At 43.8% G+C, this 19,483-nt stretch overlaps 1 protein-coding gene across 1 annotated transcript; it reads right to left on the minus strand.

Annotated features, from left to right (window-relative positions):
- Positions 1-1,035: 1,035 nt before the first annotated feature.
- plod1a (procollagen-lysine, 2-oxoglutarate 5-dioxygenase 1a) lies at positions 1,036-19,167 on the minus strand. Its single transcript, XM_029249871.1, has 19 exons — positions 18,902-19,167; positions 16,642-16,733; positions 16,282-16,415; positions 15,993-16,156; positions 15,063-15,175; positions 14,746-14,809; positions 12,454-12,551; positions 12,261-12,362; positions 11,776-11,907; positions 11,217-11,338; positions 10,448-10,552; positions 9,913-10,038; positions 9,116-9,257; positions 5,790-5,903; positions 4,830-4,895; positions 4,575-4,679; positions 4,317-4,463; positions 4,012-4,137; positions 1,036-1,860 (listed from the first exon to the last, which is right to left on the minus strand). The coding sequence occupies exons 1-19, from the start codon at positions 19,014-19,016 to the stop codon at positions 1,705-1,707; spliced, it is 2,223 nt and encodes a 740-aa protein (XP_029105704.1). The 5' UTR covers positions 19,017-19,167; the 3' UTR covers positions 1,036-1,704.
- Positions 19,168-19,483: the final 316 nt, after the last annotated feature.

The following is a 19,483-nucleotide window of genomic DNA, read 5'->3' on the forward strand; positions in this document are numbered from 1 at the left end:
GCAGTGGTAGCACATGATGATGTCCGCCCCTTCAACACGGCTTCTTCACCTTCAGCGCCGCCACCGAAAGCGGTTACTAAGGCGAGGTACTATTACGTCACAGTAGCGCGCCTCAGCGACGGCGACTCTTCTTCGCTGTACGAGGTAAACAGCATCGCAGCGTAACCCCTTTCCTTCCGCCTCCGCGCCCCCTCGCGAGCCCGCTAGCCGTCGCGGTACAATGACGTCACACATACATTAGGCGGGACATCTTGGTTATTTGTATCGACCCTGTTTGAAGGTGTCAGGGTCATTAGTAAAAAAAAATAAAAATGCAGAACTGTGCTGCAGCAACTCAGATTACACCACCCAAAACGTCACTTTATTAACAAAAGCAGACTGCATGTCCCTAAGATTCACACATGGTTTTAAAATCCAGATAAATTGTAAATGGCCTGGTCAGAAGTGTACTGGCAGTATAATATATAGGTCCAACCACTCACCAGATACAATATGCATTTAGCCATTTTAAAATGTTTGTTCTCAACAGCACTTCATACAGTGTTATACTAAAATGTGTCCACGATTTTCCACAACTGACTTGTCCAGAGTTTGGGTTGCAGTGATTGAGAGCCTATCCTAGGATCCTAGGGTGTGAGGCAGGGTACAACTTGGACAGGAAACCAGCCGAACACTGCAATATCTCTCCCTCTCACACACACACACCAATGGGCAATTTAGAGTCACCAGTTCACCTGAAACGCATGCCTTTGGATTGTGGGAAGAAATCAGAGCACCTGAAGAAAACCAAGCAAACAGTGGAAGAGCATGCAAAGTCCACACTGAGGAACCTGGATTCAAACCCATGTCTGAAACTACTGCCCCGAAACCTGTGAATCCCTGGCACTACCTGTTGTAGCACCATGCTGCCCTACCATATTTCCGCACGAGAGGTGACATTGCCCAAGACGACCTGAGCAATCAAAACAAAATAAAAATGAAGCAATCCTCTACTCTCTGTATCACTACAGAACAACAATACACTTTAGAGTCGTCTGTATTTTATTGACATTTGACCGGAAATTAAAATAAAAGACTTTTTCTATACCCACTTTCTTGATTATCATCTTAAAACAGCGAAACATGTTCATTTATCCACAGCAACATCTAGCCTCTCACCATGTAAGATAAATCATTAGTTTGCATAGGTTTAAAACACATTAGCAAATCAAAAATAATAAGAGGGGTTCGCCGCTAAAAAGAAACGTACCTGGAGTGCAAATTTGTTGTACGGTTTGCTGCCAATTTAGAAATAACATGTTTGTGTATAAAGAAAAGAAAAATCTGAAAAAAATTTATTTAAAACTACACAATACTAAAATAAATATATAATGAGAAGAACCAATATCCAGTACATATTTTACCAACAAGTGGGCTACTCACTTTCCCCAGAAACACAAGAGCAAAAAATGCCCCAATGCAACAGTATCATTTAAAAAAAAAAAAAAAAAAAAATAAAAAAAAACTACGTAATTCAAGGAATACGTTTAAGGGAACATCGTATTAATCCTATTCCACAGAACAGAATGTGAGCCTTTCTCCCCTCTTCATGTCTTTGGATGAGTAGTTAAGGCAAAGGCCAAATTTGGCTTCGTTTCCCTGTGTTCTCCTCGGAGGCAGTGGAGTCGGAGTCAAAGGGGAGCGGGAGGGAGCGTTCGTGCTCCTTCAGGGGTCCACGAAGGACACGGCGATGTAGCGGACGCCCTCGGTGGTGGGCAAGCCCTCGTGGTAGTGGGTGAGGCGCCCCGGGTGCAGGAGTGCCCAACCTTTGCGCGGGGCTGTAATGGAGCAGTCGTAGCGTAGGAACCTGCAGCCGCCACCCTTCAGGGGCAAGAGGAAACACGAACAAGATCAGTTAAAAAATATATATGTATACACACACACACACACATTTTCAGAACCGCTTGTCCCTTACGGGGTCACGGGGAACCGGAGCCTACCCGGCAACACAGGGCGTAAGGCCGGAGGGGGAAGGGGACACACCCAGGACGGGATGCCAGTCCGCCGCAAGGCACCCCAAGCGGGACTTGAACCCCAGGCCCACCGAAGAGCAGGACTGCGGTCCAACCCACTGCGCCACCGCACCCCCATATATATGTATATCACAATGAAAACCACAATGTGACGTACAACGGCCAAAATTTTGAAATCCCTTTGGTACAAAAAAAACTGCATTCATATTTTAGTTTGTAGCCACTCCTTTAATATAACTTAATATTATATTTAATCCATCATTTTCTAAGATATACTGTGTGCTGGCCTTACCATTAACAAGGCTATCTATACAATCATGTGCCGCTTAACGACGTTTCGCTTAACAACTCACCGCATATACGTCGGTGGTCCCATAAGATTATAACGGAGCTGAAAAATTCTTATTGATTAGCGACATCGTAGCGCAGCGTGTTACTCACGTGTTCGTGGTGGTGCTGCTGTAAACAAACCTACTGCGCTGCCAGTCACATAAAAGTATAGCACATACAATTATGTACTGTACATAATACTTGAAAATGATAATAAACACCAACGTTACTGGTTTTCATATTTACTGTACTGTACATTTATCATTATTTTACAGTGTACTCTTTCTACTAATAAAAAAGTTTCTGTAAAAGTGTGCTGTGTTACACCAGCAGCAGCATCATAAATCTCCGTGTTTACTACGTCTCTTGACTGCATCGAGGCTACATCATCTAGGTTTGTATAAGTACACTCTATGATCGAGGCTATACAACCTAGGTTTGTATAAGTACACTCTGTGATCGAGGCTATACCATCTAGGTTTGTATAAGTACACTCTATGATCGAGGCTATACCACCTAGGTTTGCATAAGTACACTCTATGATGTTTGCACAACGACAAAAATCGCTGAACGACGCATTTCTCAGAACGTATCCCCGTCGTTAATAGAGGTGTGAATCTTCACTTGCCTCACGATTCCATTCGATTACGATTCAGAGGGTAACGATTCGATTATAAACTGATTCTCGATGCACCACAATGCATCTTGTCCTCCAGTTCTTTTACTAATAAAACACACACTTAAAACTCTCTTTCAGCTTTTTTATTAACCAGCTGTTTTCAAACAAAAGAACATGTCAAATTAAATGACAATCTGTCTATTTTTCAACTTACTCAGCATTATGTGTAAACAAAAAATACTTTTTTTGTAGTGCGCTGTAAATACAATCAACAAAAGCAAAGTTTTGACATAAACAAATTTCTGTAGCAGCTCTACTACAGGGTAAGGAGGAGGAAGCGAAAGCCGGTGTTTTCCACGACCGAGTAAGGCAGAGATCCTTTACAATAAATGTGGCAATGGATTGTGTTATCTTCTACTTCTTTGCCCTTTCAAAGTTTTGAGGTACAGTTGACACCATCGCTTGTTGTATTGTTGGCTGATTAGCTGCGTTTTACGAGGTTGCTGCTAACTTTAGCTCTGGGTGAAAACGGGAGATGTGATTCCTCATATTTGCAGTGTTGCCGAAGTATTTAATTTTGGCTCGACATGTCTTGCACGCTGCAAAATTTTTATCAAGCTCGTTTTTCTTATCTTCGTAAAAAGTAAAATGTGCCCAAATATCTGCTTTCAAACAGCTAGGTGCATTTTTAAGCACCGCCTGCTGCTCTCCTTCCGCCACGTCTCCTATCTATTGATACATCAGACGCACGTGCGTTAATTCTGACAGACATACGTACCTTTTTTTAATAATATTTATTTAATAAAAACAGTACGGTATAGATATACGATATTTCATTACATTTTTTAAAAATTGATTCTTTTGTTTTTATGCATCGATGCAGAATCGTTCACATCAGCATCGCGACGCATCGTAAAAACGATTATATTCCAAGGCTCTAGTCGTTAAGCGACGCATATCTATAGAATATATATAATATAATTCTGTATAATACTGGGAATGAAGAAAGAGATGTCAACGAACTGAAAAGACAGCACGGAACACACTCACCTGGAAATCAGTCCCCACTTGGTTGAGAGCGATATTTATAGTGAACGTCGACGCGTCATGGTGAGGCCTTAAAGAGGGCTGCTCGTCTGGTTTGTATCGAACAACAAAGGCCAGGTCAAACAGGGCCTGTGGAGAGCATTGGAGGCCACGGGTCATTGCAGGACTAGAAAAAGCAGCCACAGTGCATGAACCGGCAACATCTTCCACCTTCATATGAGTTAGATACCCTCACAATATTATGGCTCTTTTATTAAAGGGGCCAACTGTAACAAAGAGAATAGACCATCCTGTGACGAACATCTCACCTGTGTGTAGTACCCTGGGAACATCTTCTCTGTGATCGGAGCCACGTAGTCCAGCAGGAACTTCTGCCAATCTTTGTCAAAGTCGATCTGGTTCATGTGGATGTCGATCGTGGGGACGTTCTCGTAGCCGCCCTGGATCCTATTGTCCTAGGGAGACAAGCGGGTCGCAACGTCAACGCTTCCGGAGAGTTCGTCAAAAGAGCCAGACGTGCAAGTAGAGTGGCGTCTGTTGGGATCTAAGGCGGAACACCAACGTACCACGTTGAAGCCGCCGGACCACTGGCCGTAATTCTCCATCTCTTCTATGAGGTGCTTGCAGGCAATGTCAGTAAAGATTGGGAACCAGTAAACATCAGGGCATGGCTGCAAAAATAAAAAAAAAAAAATAAAAACATGCTTAAAAAAGTGTAATGCGTAAAAAAAAATCCAGCAGGACCAGAATTTCAGGGGAAGGACGTGCATATAATGTACAATTATAAAGAAAGTTTAGCAACAAAAATAAATGCTACCCACAGTTTCCACGATGTCCTCTGTCATGATTCGGCTGTAATTCTCGTGGATGTACCGCTCCTCCCAATCCTGGCGAACGCATAGCCGAACATGTTGTTAGATCATAAACCCTGGATTACAGGCTGCGCATTGTAGATTAAAGACAGTCATTCACACGGAGGCTTCGTGAGACACATCAGTCAGCGTCGGACATTCAGAACTACGGACAAACACAGTCACCCATCAATTTGGGGAGGGGAGGCAATACAATATAAATGATTCCAATTCATAATAATTTTTTATTCTTTTTATTTTCAGGTAAAGTATTTATGGGGCTGCTCTCATAATACTGCATAGTGGCAATTATTCATAGCAGTTCAATCTGAGATCCTTGTGACGGAACTGAACAGATACATTCCTGATGTTTATATTGATATGCCAGTTATATGTCACTTCAAGGACTTGACTAAATCTCAAAGAAATATACCAAAATTATATGAAGAAAAAAACGGGGTGTGTTTTTAATGTATTTCAAATCAATCAATCAATCAATCAATCAATTAATTAATTAACAATACTCATTACTCCGTGTTTGAGTGGGAAAATATTTATTGTAAATAGTTGGATTCTGGGTAAAATGTGAAATGTAAGTGTTCAACCGCTGGGAGGACTTATGGGGAAAATAAAGGGGTGACCGTGTTTGCCAGTGGGAAAAGTCTGGGGGTGCTAAGTAGGCTGACTTGAGGTGTAGGTTTTAGAGAAAACAGGGTCCTTGGATTGAGAGTGTTATTTTTCTGTGTGCCAGTGTTCTAATAATAAAATGAACGGTTTCTGTGCACCCAAATAATTTTTTTTTTTTTTTGAAATTTATAGAGGCCATCCTGTGCCAAAATCCCAAAGGACCCAGCATTTACACCGAGCTATGAAGACAGGATATGCTTAACGTTAAGTTCGGACACTGTCAAGCGTCACGGCCATCCTCACCAGTGGGTTTTCAAAGAGCTGCCACAAGTCGTTGTGCAGGTGGTTTGTTTTGTAGTTCTCCGTGGAGAGCATGCGGCCGAACTCCTGTCTGTTGGTGACAAACATGAAAACCCCCTGCAGCGGGGAAAGAAAACACCCTTCGGTTAGCAGATCCTTTCACAAATCGTTTGCTTCACGGGACAGCAGATGGCGGAGTGCTTAAGGTCACCAATTTGTAAGTAAATGTTTCACTTCACCGCCCACTGCAGTATCCTTGATGGGGGGGGCGGCTGCTAAGAAATGACACGACCCACCATGAATTCAAGAAAGTGACGCAACAACCTGGCTCCTCAGCTTATGGATACAACCAGGCCAGGACAGTCTGTTCATAAATCCATTTGTTTGTAACTCCGAAGCTACTTGTTAACCACTAAGTAACAATTATAAATGATTTGTAAAACAGACACCATCCATCCTGTTTCAGTAACTGCTTGTCCTGAGCAGGATCACGGTGAACCGGAGCCTAGCCCAGAAGCATCGGGCGGAAGGCAGAGGAGGGGTACCCCCCCCCGGATGGGAAGTAATACAAAAACCCTTCTATTTATCTGTAGGCTAGGTTTAGTGAAAACCATAGATAACGCAATGATAAAAAAAACTTAATACACACACACACACACACACACACACACACACACACACACACACACACTTTCAGAACCGCTCGTCCCATACAGGGTCACGGGGGAACCAGAGCCTACCCGGTAACACAGGGCGTAAAGCCGGAGGGGGAGGGGACACACCCAGGACGGGACGCCAGTCCATCGCAAGGCACCCCAAGCAGGACTCAAACCCCAGACCCACCAGAGAGCAGGACTGCGGTCCAACCCACTGCGCCACCGCACCCCCGGGGAAAAAACTTAATACCTTTTATTTAAATATTTTGTTGATGTTGAGCTTCAGTAAAATCAAGACTAAAACAGCGAATGGTAAATAATGCCACAACTCGGACCTGCAGCTACATCTTGCATAATAGTCGTAGGATCCGTCCCTACCTCACAACTCACTCTGCGCAACTACTTGTCCAGGCCATGGTGACTTCCCGTCTCGACTACTGCAACTCTTTGCCGTGTGGCCTTCCTGCTACTGTTATCAAACCTCTACAGTTGATACAGAACGCTGCTGCCCGAGTTTTGCTTGACTTGCCGAAGCGTTCGCATGTATCTCCTCTACTCATTTCTCTGCACTGGCTTCCAATAGCTGTCCAGATCAAATTTAAGACCCTGGTTATGGCCTACAAATGCATCAGTAGAACTGCTCCCAGATATCTACAAGACTTGATCATCTGCTACACCACCAACCAGACCCCTTCTCTCTTCCACATCTGCCTGCTTGGTGGCCCCACACACAAAAGCTAAAGCACGGAGGTTCTCGATTCTGGCTCCGTTGTGGTTGAACGACCTCCCCCTCTCACTCACAACTGCTGAATCCCTGCCCACATTTAAAAAGGGTCTTAAAACTCACCTCTTCCAGAATCACTTCATCCATCATCTCTTAAGTTCATGTAAGGTGTAAACGTCCATGCATCATAATTTTAAGACGATGCCCATATAAACCTTTACGCAGCTACTTCTGTAATGCAACATAAATGCTTATATGTATCTCAATATTATAAAATTATAGGAAGGTGATCACGAATCGTCGATATTCTGATACAGTTTCATGCAGCTACTCATGTGATGAACATTGATTCATAGGGTGGAAAGAAAGAAACTAACTGTACTAAAGTATCACACATCTGCAACTATGTCTCTTTCACCTAATGTAATGAACACATTGTATTTTCTATGAGACGGACGTCACTTTGGAGAAAAGCGTCTGCTAAATGAAAACATGTAATCTTTAAAAATGAGTGAAAGGGAAAAAATGCAATTTTCCTATTCAGTGCCAAATGACAACAATTCAAAAATGTGCAACGTCATCATGTCGTTATTCAGCTGTAAACTCCATGGATGCTAGTTAAATTAAGGCGGCCGCACCCTCCTGTTCCGTCTGGGCACATTTCACTGCCACCCATCGCACAAGCATGTAAAAACGGGTTATCTGTGCTCCTCCCAAAAAAAAGTGTCGTCGTCCCCCCCCCCCCCTTCAAAAAATTCATAACTGAACAGTTTATAACACAACGAGGCAGTGCATTTAATGCTTTTAAACATTATTTTGTGTGAAGTCCGCTGCGAGGACGGATTGTATCCACACCTCCGATCACAAGGCATCGTTTTGACACCAGGTGATGGGAGTCACCGGCATGAACGTTAACCGTCCGGGCCGAGTCGTGTGCCTGTAGAAACATGCCACGGGAAAGGAGAAGTGCCAGCAAACCCATAGGGGGTCAGGGGCCTTGAAAAGGGAGGTGCCGCTTCCCCGTCAACTCATTTTGTTAGTCGACAGATTCAAAGCAGTTATTAGTATTTATCTGTGCAGTTTATGTTCATTCTGCTGCAGTTCATTTATAGCAAACTGAAGGTCACACCCTATTCATCAATTCTATGTTTATTTGATGCTTTTCTCCAAAGCAACTTACAATTACTTACTCCTTTATACAGCTGGGTAATTTAGAATAAGTACTTTACTCAAGGGAAGCACAACTGGAAATGAGACTCAAACCTGCAACCTTCAGGGCCAAAGGCTACAGCAGTATCTACTACACTACCAACTGCCTCCTCTGCCAGCTGACCCACATGTCCAGCTGACTAGTTTGGTTTTCCTTCCTTCTTTGTGTGTGTTACATACCCCTGCTAGGGATACACACCACATCACACTCTCTTAAAACACCAGTAAGTACATTTATCTGATGCTTCTGCAAAAACAATACTACTATTTCCCCAATTATACAGCTGGGCAGTTTTACTGGAGAAGTTCAGGATAAGTACCTTGCTTAAGGGTACTACAGCTGGAGATGGGATTTGAACCTGTGACCTCTGGGTCCAAAAGCACCAGTTCTAACCAATAACACCAACAGCCACCCCAGTCTTACCATTCTAACTATTGCTCATGTAGCTCACACTTTTCTCTAAGGTGACTTACAATATTAGGTTTGTACACTAAGGTACCTACACTCATTTACTCTTTCATACAGCAGGGTAATTTTTTTACTTTCTCACTTCATTGTGAGTACCTCAATCAAGGGTGCTAGAGCACGAGTGGGGATTCATATGCGGGACGTTCAATTGCAGGGGGGTGTTTCTAACCACTGCGCCACCTACTGCCCTGTAAAACTAAGCTGAAAGCAACATCTTTAACGTCACTGCTCTTTCTTTCCAGAAGGATCCGGGGCGGAAACGGGATCTGACCTGGTCGCGCACATTGCGGCAGAAGGCCATGTCCGGATCAAGCGCTTCGGAGTGGAAAACGTCCTCGGCTGCGAGGTCCGTCCTCAAGACGGTGGCCTTGACCAGGTAAACACTGGAGATGTAGGGCACGTTCCAGACCCCGCTGTGGGAGGACATTGCAGAGAAAGTGTGTGAGACAGTGAGCAGTGGTGTCCACCTCAAGGCTGCAGGTTTTAGGAACCAAAAAAAAAAAAATCAGACACTGGTCAAGTTTACCGAAAACAATTAAAGGAAACTTCTCACGCAGACGACTGCATGGCATACATTCAATTTACTTCCCTCATAGGGAACCCCAACATAAAGTACAAACAATATCATTAATCAAAAAACGCTAACAGCCTCCTAGTGGTGCATTAGTAATGCTCTGTGTGCATAACAGTGAGGTCAAAGGTTCGAATCCCTTCTGAGTCACAATAGTGTCATCAAGTTACTTTGAGGAAGACATAGCAATTGGGTAGTTCATGGGATTAAAAAAAAAATAAATCAATTATTAGTTTTGATGTATTAAAAAAATGTTACTGTTCCACATGCATGCACTATTATACAAAGCTAGTTAATTTATCGTTCAGTATTTTTGTACTGAATACGAAATAGTTAGAAATACGAAAGTATTTTTGTATTACTATCTGCAATATGGAGGCCTCTGTTAGAATGTGTTATGTAGGTGTTACTACACATTTAGGGGCAGGAGGTCTTCAGGAAGTGAAACCCGACGGTGTTTTCACGGTAAAGCGCGGAGGGATCCGTGCCAAACTTACACTCTGCGGCCCTGGACGATGTCCACGTAGTCCTCGGACCTGGCGTAGTACCCATCTGCGCTGAGCGCTCCCCAGAAGTTGGTCCACAACTTGCCGGGACGGGTGATCATGGGTGCGATTATGGGCCTGGGGGGGTGGAGCAAAGCAACCCACAGAATTCAGGACTAACAGCTCACACTTTGTTCTTTTACTACAGGGCAGCAGGTGGTGTAGTGGTGAAAGCTGCCTCCTTGCACTCAGAAGGACCTAGGTTCAAATCCCACCTCCTGCTGTAGTATGCAGGATCAAGGCACCAACCCTGAATGGACTGAGTACAATACATTGATACAGTAAAAATTACCCTGCTCCATAACTGAATAAATCATTGTAAGTAGCTTAACAGTGTAAATTACATTTGAAGAAGCACATCCCCATAAATAAATTTGTAAATACATTTCAGCAGAGAGGATGAATCACTAGATGCCATTAATTTCAGTTATGAATAATAGAGTCTTGAGGTTGGCTTGACCAGCCTCCCTGAACAAGTTCCACGTACCGGTTCTGCTCGATGAGAATTCGGAGGGTGTCCGTGTTCTTCAGAACCACTTCCGCGTCCAGGCTGAAGAAGTACTCGCAGTCTATGTCTTGCCGGCAAGTATCACTAAAGGACGACACAAAGAGATGAATTTAACAAAAGTGCACAGATCAGAGTATTTCAGAAAACTACAACACCTTCACCTCTTCATCTGTTTTTGAAAAACACATGTCTGATTGACTGATGTAATACTCTATGTGCGATTCATTCCCGGACGGGTGGGCATCCCCTGGTACTCGGACCCCCAGAGGTTTGTTTTTATTCAGATTCCTTGGCTGGGAAGTTTTTTTGTTTTCCTCTCCTCAGTCGCCAGATGGGTTATTTCAGGTCAGCAGATTGCAAACCACTTTCTTTGTTTATTCTGCCTTTCTTTTATCAACACTTTTAGGTCATTGTATGTGCTCTGCCGTTCAATTCTGTGTCACTTTGTTGAGGAAAGCACTATTTAAGAATGAATTAAATTCCGTCTTTATTTTTGTCCAGCATGAATAATTAGGGAATAATTTGGAAATTATGTCAACAGTGGAGCGTCTAAAGCAAGGGTGGCTGTGTTGCAAAACTGTGCAGCCAACTGAATTTGTACAAACCAAATATTTCAGAAAAATTCAGTTACTCTATCAGTGTACATCACCGTAACACAAAAAAAAAAAAAAAAAAAAAATTACAATTTAAATTTTACAAGGATAATGAAACAACGTTCCACGGCCTAATGTTACAGGATCAAACTTACAATCCTAAATTGCGTGATGTGACACTGTCCATGTCCTCCTCTGGACCAATCACCTTCACGCCCCTGTACTCCGTCCCATGATCCTCTAGGAACGAGTGCACGTGCTGCTCATGGTGCGGCTCCTGAGTCACACAGTCAGAGAAATTACTCCGGTGAATTACGAAATGTCTAGCAAAGAAAAACATCTGAAATTCATAATTACTTTTCCCACAGCCACGTCTCGACAGGAGAAGACAGCACATTTCACAAGTGATCATCCACAATTTATTCACCCTCCGAAGAAACCAGCAAAAAGATTTTGGGATGGATTTCTAGGATTTCTGCAAAAATTGTCCAATCCCAACCCCCTAGACACGGACTATCATTAAACATCTTAGAATTTCCTCTATAAGGTGCATTAAGATCCAGAACTGCAGTAGATAGTTTGAGATGCACTTAGAAATATGTCCTCTAGAGTGGATAAAACATGAATGGCTCAGTCTCAGGTGGATATTATTGAAAAATTATGTCTGGGGAACTGAATGGATTTTAATATTTGGAATATGACAGTGGCACTCACGTGATTGTAAATGAAAAGCTTCAGCCGGTCCTTGGGGTACTTAAGGTTGAAGAGACGCTCGAAGAAGACGGAGACAAAGGGTGTGGGCTGCTGTATGAAGATCCCGATCACCACCAGGGGGTATTCGCTCTCCTGCCACAATAACCCCCATATTACTGAATAACCCAGGATTTTATTTCTTCTTTTTTAAATCCAAGCCTTATGAATGAAATAAACTTTATTAATCCCAGAAGGAAATTCATGTTGGTTACAGCAACATGCAATGCACATCATACACATATATACACACACACACACGTAAAGCAAGCAAACAAACAAATAAAAACATATTACATATCAATTTAATAGACAAGTTGAAAAGTAGAGTCCCAGACACCTTCCCAGGATTCAAACCTGCAACCCTCTGCTAAGAACTGTGATGCCACTACACTGCCATAGTGAGAGATGAGCGAGATGCTTTGGAGCTCCAGAGGACAGTCCCCCACCTTGAGGCCGGAGAGCAAGCGCTGGTCCTCGTCGCACACGGTGCAGCCCGTCTCGAAGGTCCACGTCTGGGGAATGTAGTTCCCCAGGTAGTTGATCTGGAGCTGAGATATTCACACAGGGAGGTGTGTCAACACCCTGTAAGAGGAGCACATCTTCACGCGGACACTAGAGAACCATCTCGACCCTGGGTACCTTGGTGGGTCCGTTGCCGTGGACGATGACAGGGAGGGTGTCGTACATCACGTTTCTGGCCCGGACGCGTCCGTCCTCAAACTTCAGAACCACCTCATCTGGGGACACGAGTTGGATGGGGGCAAAACGGGTCAATGGACACATCACATGAGGAATGTCAGCATTTCAAAACGGAATGCAGGGAGGGCAGAACATCTTTTCTCTAGAACATCCATCAGAATCAACCATCTCTTCATACTGATTATCTGTCTCTGCTTGCGCTACAGGACTACCCTCAAAACCTGCATCTGCCATGGTAACAAACCTAGCCCTAAGCAACAATTTCTGAGTCTGTCTGTGCAATAAACTATTTTTATGCCAAATGTTTTGCATTAAAAAACAGCATGCCAGGATGCCAAGCTAAATGATCCAGCTAGTTAAATGATCCATATCCAAGCACTGCACTGCAATAAATAAAATGTTAATGTAGAGGTTCCAATCTGGGTTAAGCTCTGTACAACCCTTAGAAAATGTTATAATTATTTTTAAAAAAGCCCTCAAAAAACTTATTTATTCTATTTTCGGTAACTACTCCTTCATTTGCAGGGCCACTGTGTTCCAGAGCCTATCCTGGAAAGACAGGGTGTGAGGCAAGGAACCAGCCTTCACCAGACTTTTATTAAACTGCACAAACATGTGCAGCAGTTTTCAGTATTTGGTTACCTTTAGGTTGCTTTATTATTTATAAAATCAGTAAAAGCATAATAACAGAGATGCCCCTTGATTTACTGACTGGGTAGGTTCTGTAGTATTTTGGGACACAACTACAATAAATAAAAATACACTGCAAGTCTTATTTCAACATTTTCATTAACACCAATATAAATCACCAAAAATAAAAATATTTTACCTCTAAACTCATATTTAATAAAGATTGTTGACGGATTCACACTATGAACGGGGCAACGTTCATGCTCTTAGGTAGCCCTGTGCTGGTACGATGGACTCTTTACTGCCAACTAATGGCGGGACTTGGAATTGCAGGTGACATTCCCTCCAATAAATTTTTTGATAGATACGAATGAAGCAAAAAAGTTATTGTTCCCCCAAAAATGTTAAAATTGGAGCATTCATTCATTTTTTCTGTGGAAATTTAAAAGAATGCTAAAAATAGTTACATAAAATGTTATCATGAGTCATTCCATCCTTGTCTGGAACTAATATGACCAGGAGCCACCAGAATGAATTGAAGAAATCAGCCCAGCCTCTGTGGCCCTTGGGGTTCCAAGGAAACCCCTGCTGGAAAGTATCTCCCCCTTTCCCACTCCCTCCCTCTGTGTGCCTGCAAAAGCTATGTAAATGCCCCCCCCGCCATGCAGTCCAGGCTACGTGTGCTCAAGCACATCTGCCGACCGCAGTGTGCTCATAAATTCCTCACGCAGGCGCAGCTGGAAGAGACACCCTCCCCTCTGGCGCGCCTCCAGCCCGGCAGGCGGGAGAGGGAGGCTTGGCTGAGCGAGACCTGGGGCCGCACTTGGATCCGTCGAAAACTACAATCGAGGACTCCGAACATCCCCCAGAGCTAACGGTGCCGGAACTGCTGAGCAGGAAGTTAATGTAAGGACGTTCCCCCCGTTTCATTTCCTCTTTTTACTCTCTTATGTCTCCTGCAGTGAGAGCGCCAGGCTGCCTGTCATGTGGAAATGAGAAGATTCATAATCCAGGCAGGACAGGAATGTTTCTTGGATCAGTGCAGTTACTTTGATGGCTGATGGATTTATGATTCTGCATTGCAGTTTCACAAAAAAAAATAACTGAGGGCAACTACTGCTTTCAGGAATAGTTCTTGAGTACCATCCATACATCCATTCATCAACCATTTGCTGAGTGCCGTGTCATGGAGGTCTAGAACTCACCCTCCAAGAAAAGGCCTAGAGGGGATGCCATCCATCGCAGGGCAATCCAACACACACACACACACACACACACACACACACATCTAGGACAAATCAGAGTCACCAACCCACCCGAAACACACGCCTGTGAGCAGAAACCAGAGCACTCAGAAGAAATCCACCCACACATGAGAGAATGCGCAAACTCAACATGAATGGAGCTGGAGCTGAACTCGCATCCAAGCCCACAGCCCAGGCGCTGTGCAGCATCAGCGGTACTCGCTGCGTCACTGTGCTGTCCACGAGTACCATTCCTCTGAATTTCAACGTGTTTATTTATTTATTTTTTTTTTTTAAACTTTCCACACTTATGGACACGGGAAGCTTTAGGTTGCGCCTAAATTACTGGCACACTTACCTAGTGCTCCATAGAGATTCTGAAAGAGTCTGCATTTGCTGTCCAGGGTGATATTTATAGATTTCTGGAAGAGATCACAGGAGAAACACATATTTATTACACACACTTAAAACACCACCACAAGAGAGTATTTAAAACTGACCATATACATATTACATCAATTATCCTACCATGCAATCTTAAACAGCACCACAACTAGAACGCTAAATAAGGTCAAATTATAGTTTTCCAGAACGCTTTTACAGCATCACAGTTTTGAATAATGGGAAGCTGTGTTTTTAGGAACTATAAAGAGAACGGAGAGCCAAAGCGTGTACCCTTTTTTCCGGGGTGATATATATCTTGGTGTAAAAAAGTTGATCGCTCTCATTGTCTTTTCCTGTCCAGTCTGCAACCATCGTTTTGAGGTTAGGTGCGTATCCAATGAATCCTACAGAAACACAAATTTAAATAAAAAAATTTAAAAAAAAAAACTATTTTTAGAGCTCCGTGGATATGAAAAAAAACAGATAGCTTGAGGACACACTGCTCATTATCTGAGATGAAGTTCAGACCATAGCATTGGACTGACACACACTATGGGAATAGCCAACACACTGCACATACATCTCTCACGTTTATTAATTTAGAAGATGTTTTTCGCCTAAACGATTTCAAACTTGGAGTAAACAGAAGTGAATGAACAACAGATGAAAAGCTTCGGACACAGAGGCGAAATTATGAAAAGCCCAGCTTTGTCTGATCTCTTACCATGTTGCTGGTTCATATCCCTCAAATAGCTGCCTATAGACGTGACATTCAAATAACAAATACATAGATAATCATTTATGTAGCTGTTAGGAAATCGGGGGAAATGACTCTGGGGGAGGGCGGGATTCATAAATCTTTTATGGGAGGGATTCAGCAGCTCTGAGGAACGTGGGTGTTCAATAATGGAAAAATAAATGTAAGCACTATGTACAGGAAACCATATGAAGATGTAACTGCAAACTTAAATTACAGCATTCCCGGTTTATTTGTGCTCTAAAATTCATTTTGGCTCCAGTTTTAAGTTTTTTTTTTTTTTTTTTTTTTAAAAACCCAGAGATCCTGTCGTTTACAGCATCCTGTAAATCAGAAACACCCCCCCCCCCGCCTCGAGACTCCTAAAGTTTTACTTTAATGAAACAGGTAACAGACCATTACAGGAATGCGTGAGGTCTTTGTGCAGAGAGCTTTACGAGCACACGGTGTGTTTTTTCACATGCCTCCGGATCCCAGGAACCGTTTCCCCTCCCTGACGTGCGGATGTTTGTCCTCCAGGTGCCGGTCGGGCCAGATGAGGTTCTCGGCGGAGAAGACCACCTTGTGACCGACCTGCTGAAACTTCTTGAGCAGCTCCTTGGGACCTGACGCAAACACCACGTCGTAGCTACAACGGGGCGAAAAGACAGTTCCCATGACTGACACGCACTGACATAAGAAGCTATGGATTACGAACACACTAACGGCGATACGTGGGGGGGGCGGAGCTGTGGGAGGCCACACCGCTCGTACCTGTCGATGAAGAGGACAACCTTGTCCTCCTCAGTTATCTCCTCGAGCGTGGATTTCAGGAGGCGCACCTTCTGGCCTCCTCCAGGCATCGACATATAGTCGCCCCCTCTCCATTTCTCCCCCCTGCCCAGCACCTTTAAAGCACACACACACACAAAATTATCAAAAAATTTGTACTTTGTGACAAACACTATCCATCTCCCCAGGCATATTCATGGGCAGCTGCAGTACTGGCTGGGCGATGACTTTCCCCTTTTACCTTCCGTACCCCCTGTCTGGGTATTCCTTACTTAAAATCACATGAACAATCTCCGTACCCTGATCATCCGCTACCGATCCACCGTTCTCTCCTTACCGCACCTTAATAGTGTAATTGAAGTGTCGGGCCGATCTGATAAAGCGCTTGAAGCCATCCGTTTCCGTCGTGGCAACAGTCAGAACGAGGAGTTTGTCTGGAAAACGATACAAAAAGCGCACGTTAACGCTCCCTTATGCAAAAACACGGGACGCGGATTCATAACCCGAAGGATGCTGGGTCAAGCCCCACTTTCTAACCAACTCTAATAGCTCCGATCAAGTCACTTACCATGAATTACTCCATTAAAAATGACCCAGCTCTTTAAAATAGGTTAGATATTTTAGTTTATGCTGGTTAAAAGCATTGGCTGCACTGATCTTCATTCATATACTGGTCGGAATGGGATGAAAGAGGTTGAAACCATTCCAGAGAGGTGAGAAAGGGTGGCAGAGTGCAGTACAAATCACAGCAGCACACAGGGCCTTTGGAGTGGGACATGGACATGCCGGACAGTCAGGATCCATACCGAGTGCTGCAGGCACCGTCTTTCCTTCTACACACAGAACAATATACAACGAACACACTCATCTCACACTTGACAGCACATCAGAAACACGGTTTTTCCACACGCCGCCGTTTTTATTCGATCAACAACCAGTTCAGAACCCGAGCAAATTCCAAATGTACCGGTACAGCAAACATATCTTTATAATATTGTCTCTTTGTAAATCACATTCAGCTGCTGTTCAACACAACAGGTGCTGTATAGGGAAAAATTCAGATTATTATTAGAAATAATGATGACAGAAGCATTACCTACAGTAACAGCGATAACAGTAGTGTATCGGGGGGGCAACCAATGGAATATAAATTACCCCCATTATTTAAAGCTTCCTGTGGGAATTCCACGGACAAGCGGGATTATTCTCTACTTTCCTGTTGTGTACAACATTTTCCTGTATATCACTGCAAAGGTTTCTGTGGTTTTACACTGAACAGCCGTAGTATTAGCAATAATATTTGCATTAAAAGAATATTATTCTAGATTAGATAATGAGAATAAAGACTATATAGAATATTACTCTATTATATTAAAATATTTTTCATATAAACAGAATCGATAATAACAGAGATAGCATATATAATAATATTGATTATTCTCTACAATCCTGTTGTGCACATTTCCCGGTAAAGAATTTTTATATATTATTTAACATTTTCCTGTATATTTTTGCAAAGGTTTCTGTAGTTCGACACAGAACTGCAGTAGTATTAGCAATAATATTCACATTAAAAGAATATTATTGTATTCTATTTATATTAGGATTCATATAATATTCTTGATATAAAAATAAAGAAGATTAATCTTTCTAGTTATTTTATTTACAGGGGTGAGTTCAGGCTTGAAGACAATTTCACCTTTTATTGGGCATAAATTCCTGTTTTGGGGCATAAGAAGAAATCGTACATATGCAGTGTACAGTATTTAACTGGTGTCCCGCAGAAGTGACCCAGAAAGTACAGTAGGAGCACAAAATACTGTAAAAACACAGGAGAGAAGAAGGCGACGCACCACGCAGACACCCCGCGCGCGCCACTCGAACCCGAGTCCGCACCCATGAGATACAGCTCTCACTTTCTTGTAACCAGGTTCAGTCCCGTAGAGACGCTCGAGACCCTCACCATCGCTGCTACTACTGGTTTACTCGAGTAACGAGCCCTCGTGCTGCCCGCTGTGCGGTATTTCGTGGTGCGGTCGCGCGATCAGCGCCGTCCACGTCAGCAAGCGGCGCGAGCCGAGTAACTAACGGTAACTAACCGTATCAACACAGTACAGTACGTAACTAACTGGAACTGTAAGTTACTGCATGTGACCATGATCATGAGTAACAAAGTCGAACGTTTAACCGCAACTATTCGCGTCAAACTAATAATGCGAAGCGTCCCGTATGTGACAAAATGACATTTTGTATCGATCTGTAGCATGATTTTACACCAATCCATGCGATACGATCTACTTGTACCAGTCGATAGTCACGCAACGAGCTGTGTGATGTTACACGTTGTAACGGTGTGTGTGAGTGATGTGTAACAATCTGTTGCGCTGCGCTCTAAATCTAAAATGTACAGTCTGGTTTACATTATTACCAGTTGTGAGTGGTCACGCGCGCCGCACGCGCAGCATTTTCATTTTGGCATATTTCTGAATATTATTTGAACCCAGACGATGTGCAAATATGCGCGCAAACTCACACACACACAGACGCATGCACGCACGCACACTCAGTGACAGGCCCCCCCGGTGTGTGTCCGCGGTCTCACCTTCGGGAATGGGCCGCACCGGCTCGCCGCGCGCTCCCGCACACAGCACGAGGAAGCAGGCCACGCAGGACACGAGTGGAAACAGAGGGGGGACGCGGCTCGCGCTCGCGCGCATGGCTCCTGACCTCTCCGCGGTGTGTGTATGTATGTGTGTATGTGTGTGTGTGTGCGTGTGCGTCGTGGACAAGTTCCGCACCTTTCAGCGCTGTCCGTGTTTTGCAGTGTGAAGCCAGTGGGCTTCTTGTAAAGCGCTGGCTGTGATTGTCTCTCCGCCCCCCCTCCCCTTCCCGCCCCGTGGCCCGTATCTGCTCACACACACACACACACACACTGTCTCACACACACAGCGCCGGATCGCCTTTCCTTCCCCTCACTCTCTCATTTCCCATTTTTCAATACAGCCCCATAAGATGCGGATGGAGCAGTTATTCTCGTGCAGGGTCTTTTACAGCATTTACACTGTTTTACACTATTACCTGCAAAGTGAACAGTAACCCTCTCGAACCGTTACCCGCACCGTCGCTGATCGGCCAGAGAGAGCCGTACAGCGACGTTTCGGTTCGGTTCGATTCGGTTCGGTTC

The sequence above is a fragment of the Scleropages formosus genome, chromosome 2 (assembly GCF_900964775.1).
Source record: "Scleropages formosus chromosome 2, fSclFor1.1, whole genome shotgun sequence".
NCBI classification, from domain to species: Eukaryota; Metazoa; Chordata; class Actinopteri; order Osteoglossiformes; family Osteoglossidae; genus Scleropages; species Scleropages formosus.